At 44.8% G+C, this 7,850-nt stretch overlaps 1 protein-coding gene across 1 annotated transcript; it reads left to right on the top strand.

Annotated features, from left to right (window-relative positions):
- Positions 1 to 1,013: 1,013 nt before the first annotated feature.
- On the top strand, positions 1,014 to 1,382 carry LOC109215218. Its single transcript, XM_019379238.1, has one exon. The coding sequence runs from the start codon at positions 1,014 to 1,016 to the stop codon at positions 1,380 to 1,382; it is 369 nt and encodes a 122-aa protein (XP_019234783.1).
- Positions 1,383 to 7,850: the final 6,468 nt, after the last annotated feature.

Raw genomic sequence — 7,850 nt, 5'->3', positions numbered from 1 at the left:
ACCAACGTACACCAGGTATAACCCACAATATTACTAACAATGCAGGTGACAACATCCTCATCGTCGTTCTAAAGAAGATGGAAGAAATGGAGAATGAAAACAAAACGCTCAGAGATCAAATGAAATAACACCTAGAATAAATCAACAAGATACCGAGCACCCCTAAGCTACTGCCAAAGAGGGACGCCGGTAGATTCATAGAACAATCGTATAGCAACGATGCAGCCCCACACGCCATACCAAAGACCTTCAAAATGCCGCCATATCTCAGGAAGGGCAACGACATCACCAAGGAACATGTGTTCTCTATTTTGCTGAAGAAATTTTGGTGAAACCCTCACGGGAGGAGCATTAACATGGTATTCACAGCCACCAGCCCGTTCTATAGAAACCTTCGAAAAAATGGCCGATAAGTTCGTTACGGCACATACTGGAGCCAAGAAAGTCGAAACAAGAGTAAACGACATCTTCGCCATCAGACAGTCCTTGGGAGAGGGGCTGGAAGACTTCCTCGCCTAATTCAATAGGGTAAGTATGGCCCTACCAAACGTGTCCGAAGGGATGACAGTCACGGCTTTCCAGAACGGATTGAGTAGAGAGGGTTCAAGAGCGACCAGAAAATAGCTGAGCCGGTTGATGAAGATCCTCCAACCATTTGGGATGAAATCCACAATGCTTACTGCACCGAAGTCCGAGTAGATGACGACGATCTCAACGGACCAATTTTATGGCTCGTCTCGATACAAGCCGAGCCTAGGAAAGAACAAAGAGATAACATAAGGAGGGATCACCCGGTCTCACGACCAAACTGGGAAAAACATCAGCCATACTTCTGGGCCTCCGCATTGCCTTCTTTCCGCTATGATGAAGACCTATCTAGGCTGAAGACGGGGACTCACCGAAATGAGATAGGTATGCCCCCCTTATTGTCTGCTCACAATTTTTGTGTGTCCCCTACATAAATAGTCTATGCCCTAGAGAAACTCGAAACGAAGGTGAAGTGGCCGCCAAAGATGAGGTCCGACCCGAGCACCAGAAAATTCGACGCCCTCTGCAAATTCCAGCAGCAACACGGACAAAAGACAGAAGACTGCATCGCCCTCAAGCAAGAAGTTGTGAACATGTTGCAGCAGGGAAACCTCAAAGAGCTACTGAGCGACAAGGGGAGAAACAACTTCGCCAGAGGTCATGAACACCAAGGCTCGCCGAAGCCACCATCACCAAATCGCACAATCAACATGAACATCAGCGGCAACGACGATGCCTCCATCAACGACATTAAATTCACTGTCGCTCACAAGCTCAAAAGATCTATCACCCATGAACGGTATGACCGACTCGAAGAAAGTATCATCTTCACGAGTCAGATGCCTACTGTTTGATTTTCCCTCACAACGATGATCTCGTCATTACTTTACGAATTTTAGATATTCATGATGTCAAACATATCATGGTAGACGATGGGAGTGGAGCGTGCATTATCCATCCCCGAGCCCTCACCTAGATGAGACTCGAGGACAAGATAGTGTCACGTTGGATCACACTAACTGGTTTTAATAATGTAGTTGAACGGACTTCGAGTGATATTACACTCCTTGTCTTGGCCGGTGACATAACTCTGGAGACAACGTTCCACATCATGGACAGACCACCACATACAATGCCATAGTAGGGCGACCATGGATACATCCCATGAGAACCGTCCCCTCCCAAGTGATCAAATTCCCAACATCTTGGGGGATATTCAACATACGGGGAGAACAATGCATGTCTCGGGAATGCTACCATGCCGCCTTAGACAGCACGACAATCCAACTGAAGAAAGACAAGGAAAAAGAGGCATAGCAATCAACAGGGTTGAGGTCGACGCAAGAAGAGACCAGGGACGTCGTCATGGATCCTGAAACGGTTGAAGCCGCGGACTCAACTATAGAGGACCTTGACCCCGTTCAATTAGACCCTAGGACTCCAGCAAAAAGGCCTACATTGGCTGCAAACTCTGAGAACCAGGTAAATTTAGCCAATTTTTAATAACTAATGCGGATTTGTTTGCCTTCAGCCATGCAGATATGTCAGGCATCCCCAAGGAGATCGCCACACACAAATTAAATGTTGATCCGTTCTAACCCCTGGTAAGGCAGGTCAAACAAAAATTCAACCTCACTATCAATGATGTCATCCACGAGGAACTGAAGAAGCTATTAGAAAATGGCTCCATCAGGGAGTCGAAATACCCCAAGTGGATCGCCAACGTAGTGATGGTCAAAAAGAAAAATGGGAAACAGAGGATGTGTGTAGACTTTACGGACTTGAACAAGCAAGCCTGAAGGATTCATTTCCATTACCACATATCGACCAACTCATCGACGAGACAGTCGGGCATGAGATGTTGAGCTTTTTGGACCCATACTCGGGCTATAACCAGGTACTTATGGAAGAAGAGGACCAGGAGAAAACCACGTTCATCACCCACCGAGGAACATATTGTTATAGGGTCATGCCATTCGGGCTGAAGAACGTAAGAGCAACATATCAAATATTGGTCACAAAAATGTTCAAAGATCAGCTTGGCAAGACCAATGAGGTATATATCGATGACATGCTGGTTAAATCCATAAAGGCCGAGGACCATATCGACCACTTGAAGGAAGCTTTCGACATACTGAGATGATACGGAATGAAACCAAACCCAGATAAATGTGCGTTCGGTGTGTCCTCGGGGATGTTTTTGGGCTCCTTAGTGTCACAATAGGGTATCGAGGTCAACCTAAACCAAATCAAAGCTATCGAAGGGATACCGTAGCAATTGACTACTAAGAAGCAAGTCTAAAGTTGACTGGCCAAATCGCCGCCCTATCGTGATTTATCTCGCGGTCGTCCGACAGATGTCACAGATTTTTCGATGTACTAAAAAGGGATAATGGCCTTGAGTGGACGCCGAAGTGCGTACAAGCTCTACGAGAGCTAAAGGCGTATCTGTCATGACCGTCTCTACTATCAAAGCCCGAACCCAGGGAACATCTTCTCATCTACCTGGCCGTTTCCGAAGTGGCAGTAAGTGTAGTCCTGGTCCGAGAAAGTAAAGGTATGCAATCTCCCATTTATTACATTAGTAAAACACTCGTCGACGCTGAAATGAGTACCCACACCTCGAGAAACTGACCCTGGCACTAGTCATAGCTTCACAAAAGCTTAGATCCTATTTCCAGTGCCACCATATCTCGGTCGTTACGACCTTTCCTCTGAGAGGCATTTTACCTAAACCCAAATTATCGGGGAGGCTGGACAAGTGGGCTATCGAGCTAAGCGAGCACGATATCACATATCAATCGAACAACGATAAGGTCGCAATTGATCGCCGACTTCATCACAGACTTGAGTGCAAAGATAATACCTGAGGTCGAGAAGGAAGCCATCCAAGCTTCTCTCCAAACGCAAGACCTCTGGGTCCTATACACCAACGTCGCATCCAACGCTTCCGGATCTGAACCGGGACTCGTACTCGAGGTCCCTACCAGCAAAGTAATTCGCCAGTCCATAAGATGCCCAGATATGACTGATAATGAGGCCGAGTAGGAGGCCGGAATTGCAGGATTGAGACTAGCACTTAAGTATGGGGAGAAGCGGTTAAAACTCCGTTGTGATTCCCAACTCGTATTCAACCAAGTCACAGGGACTTTCCAAATCAAAGAGCAAAGATTGCAAAAATATCAGACCGAGATCTGCAAGCCGCTGCTCAAGTTCGACAAATGCATGTTTGACTAGATCTCGCATGCACAGAGTGTTGAGGCGGATGGCCTCGCCAAATTAGCCGCAGCCACCAAAAGCATCACGATCGGGGATAAAAGTGTAGTTCGCCTTCTCAACTCATCGCTAGACCAAATCAAGGTAAGATCTGTAATCTTAACTTAGGATTGGCGCAATCGTATTATCGCCTACTTGCAGGACGGCACACTCCCAAACGACTAAAAGGAAGCCAAAAAATTAAGAATGCAAGCAGCCAGATACAATCTCCTCCACAGCGACCTATATAAAAGGACTTACGGTGGCCCTCTAGCGAAATCTTAAGGCCCAAAAAAAACCCAACGCGTCCTCGAAGAAGTCCATGAAGGCCATTGCAGCACTCATTCCGGCAATCGAGCACTCGTTAGGTGTCTCATACGGGTAGGATACAACTGACCCACCATGAAAAAAGATGCCTCAGAATTTGTGAAGAAATGCGAACAATGTTAGAAATGCGCCCCAATAATCCACCAAGCAGGTGAGCATCTCCACTCAGTTACCTCTCCATGGCCGTTCATCAAGTGGGGAATGGACATTGTGGGCCCCTCCCAACAGGGTGAGGTAATGTACGATTTCTTTTAGTTTTAACTGCTATTTCTCTAAATGGGTGGAAGCAGGAGCATTCGCCCAAATACGCGAACAAGAAGTAATTACCTTCATATAGAAAAACATCATCTGCCGATTCGGCCTACCCAAAGAGATCAGCTGCGACAATGGACCCCAGTTTACGGGAAAGAAAACCGCCAAATTCTTTGAGAATGAAATATTAAGAGGATACTTTAAACCTCATATCACCCAATGGGTAATGAGCATGTAGAATCCTCCAACAAGTCCATATTAAACATCACGAAGAAAAAGCTCGAAGACGCCAAGGGACTGTGGCCAGAAATACTCTCAGAAGTATCATGGGCATATATAACCATCCCGAAGACAAGCATAGAAGAGACAACCTACTTTCTGGTCTACGGAACCAAAGCAGTCATACCAGTAAAAGTCGGAGAACCAACCTAAGGTACTCCCACGAAAGCGGTACTAGTAATGACGAGAGTAGAAGGCAAGAACTCGATGAGATCGACGAACGAAGAGATATGGCGTGCATAAGGATGGTCGCTCAAAAGCAGCAAGCCGAACGTTACTACAACAAGAAAGCAAGGGTCCGGCCTCTCAAAGTCGGAGACTATGTACTGAAAGCCAAAACCCAAGCAAGCAGAGATCCACGAGAAGGCAAACTGGGAACAAACTGGACTGCCCGTACAAAATTGCATCCAAAGCAAAAAAGGGTTCATTCCAACTAGAGACGATGGAAGGAACACAATTACCAAACAATTGGAATATCAGCCACCTCAAATACTTCAACTTCTAAAAAGAAGAAGTGCTCCCAAGTTGTACTCTTTTTCCTCACTTGAGTTTTGTCCCATTAGGGTTTTCTCAAGGAGGTTTTTAACGAGGCGACGAAAGGGACACTTCGAGTCGAAGTATGCGAAGGAGGGAATATTTTCTCTTTCATTGCCCGACTCCTAAATACTCTCCAAGTCGAACAATGAATGGGCTAGATAGATTGGGACTGGGACTGGAATGCCTGCCAATGTCCAAAGTTTGTAACTTTCTCCAATCATGTAATCAGAGAAACAACATCAAAATAATAGAAACTTATGTTTATCAAAACCTCCTTAACAAATAGATAAGTTTGACCCAGCTCGAACAACAATCATCTGTCCTCGGACACACCTTAACAAAAGGTTAAGTTCAACCCTACTCGAACAATACCTATCGGCTCTCGGCTGTGCCATTAACAAAAAGTTAAGTTCGAACAACACCTATCGGCCTTTGGCCAATTAACAAAAGTTTAAGTTCGACCAAATTCGAACAACACCTACTGGCCCTCGACCGCGATGTAACAAAAGGCTAAAATTCGACCAAGTTCGAACAACACCTATCGGCGCTCGGCTACGATTTAACAAAGGTTATGTTCGACCAAGTTCGAACAACACCTAACGGCCCTCGGCCGCGATTTAACAAGAGGTTAAAATGTGACCAAGTTTGAATGACACCTATCGGCCCTCGACCACATTTCGATGGAAGGTTAAAATTAACCAAACGAGAAGCTAAGTCCGATTAAGTTCAAACTTAACCGATCGATCCTCAGACATATTCGATCTATACGGACAAAGGGATGATTCGGCCTATGGCTATTAAACCCAAGGACTATGACCAATTAAAAGATGACAACAAAAGTATGAAGGAGCAAAACACGCAAGTACATAAACAAATCAAGGCAAATAAGAAAGGCACAAATGAAAGAAAAAACCAACTTTGATATTTATAGACAAGGGTTTTTTACAAAGGCTCTTGGAGTCTCCAGAAAAAATACACATAATAATAAAAACAAACTACTACTGGCCATCGCCATCAGGCCCATCACGACCTGTAACATCCTTACCGGTACGACCCTTAATAACGTTGCTTCCCTAAGCGTCACCGCCATCACCGCCCCGATCTTCAGCGCCCTCTCCATCTCTCCCGAAGGGTAAATAGAATCATACCAGGCCTCATCCTCAAGGTGATCTATAGCATCCTCTCTGTTCTCATCTTCTTTGCCAGGGCGAGGCGTAGCCGGGTCGTAGCTGATAAGTAGGGGGTTTTAACCTACTATTTGCTCTCTTTTACTTGTGTTTTAGGCCGAAAATGCTTGAAGGTATTCCCGGAATCTAATGAAATATGCTTGCTTCCAGGAATTTTTCAAAATGAGCCAAAGGAACCTTAATCAACTCACAAAAGAGTCAAAAGTTCGAACAAAAACCAAGGCTGGGAATAGATTTCAGAAGCGCGGACCGCAGAAATATTGTGCGGCCACGAAAGCCATGATGCGGCCGCGAGCATAATTACGCGGTCCGCATAAGGGAGATTCAGAGAGTGTGATTTTTGGGCTAAAAGATGAGCGCGACCGCACCAGAAATGTGCGGCCGCGAAAGTCCCTGTGCGGCCGTGATTGAAATTACACGGACCGCGATGACTGAGGTTTAGAGAGCTTACAATTCGAGCAAAAGAGAGACGTGCGATCCGCATCAGAATTGTGCGGCTGCGGACGTCCCTTGTGCGGCCGCGGTCGAAATTACGTGGTCCGCGGAAGCTTAGCTCAACCCAAATCCTGAATTGAAGAACGCAGACCACACTCAGAATTGTGCGGCCGCTAAAGCAAGAGTGTGGCCGCACTCAGAATTATGTGGCCGCACAACCTGCGCAGGGGTATTTTTGTCAGATATTTTTAGCTTAGTATAAATAGAACTTTTTGTCATTTTTAGGTTATGTTTTGTATTAGAGGAGCACCTGAGACGGCTGAGTTTAGTGCTTTTGGAAATTTTGTACTAGATTCATCTTTTAACATTAGATTTTCATCCTTTAATCTAGTATTATGAATTTTATCTTCATGTCATCTTTAATTTCTGTTATTTCCATGAGTAGCTAAACCCATAGCTAGGGTTGTGACCCAACCCTAGTGTAGGTATTTGATGGGTATTTGATTTTAGGGCTTGAATGTGAATGAGTTAATGATATTTAGCCTAGTTCTTCCTAGAACAATAGAATTAATGGTTGCAAACATTGATTCATGCCTTTATGACTTAGTCTCTCCTTGAGAAAGATGGACTAAGTCTAGGAAAACTAGGCTAACAAGGAATTGGGGTGAACTCAAGAAATTGATAGCCCCAATTAAAGGGTTAACCTAAAGATAGTAATACCCGACTTGAGCTAATATCACTTGAATTGCATGAATACCCATTTGGACTTGAGACAACCAATTTAGGCAAAATCACTCAAACTCCCGAGAGGTATAGAGTGAGTACCCGGGTGTGATAGATATATTACGATCCCAACTAATCACAAGCTTGCCCTAGATTTTACTATCCGTTGGATATCCACCTAGGTAGAAGTCACGACCCTAGTCTCTTTAAACATTTGAAAATCAACAACAAAAATATTGTCCTTAATTTCAATTATTGCAATCTTTAGAGTAAAGTTAGAAGTAGAAATCAAACCCAAAACTTGTGGAATTGCAATTAGACTCAAAA

This window comes from Nicotiana attenuata, unplaced genomic scaffold, assembly GCF_001879085.1.
Source record: "Nicotiana attenuata strain UT unplaced genomic scaffold, NIATTr2, whole genome shotgun sequence".
NCBI classification, from domain to species: Eukaryota; Viridiplantae; Streptophyta; class Magnoliopsida; order Solanales; family Solanaceae; genus Nicotiana; species Nicotiana attenuata.
This window is presented reverse-complemented; position numbering and strand designations above follow the sequence as displayed.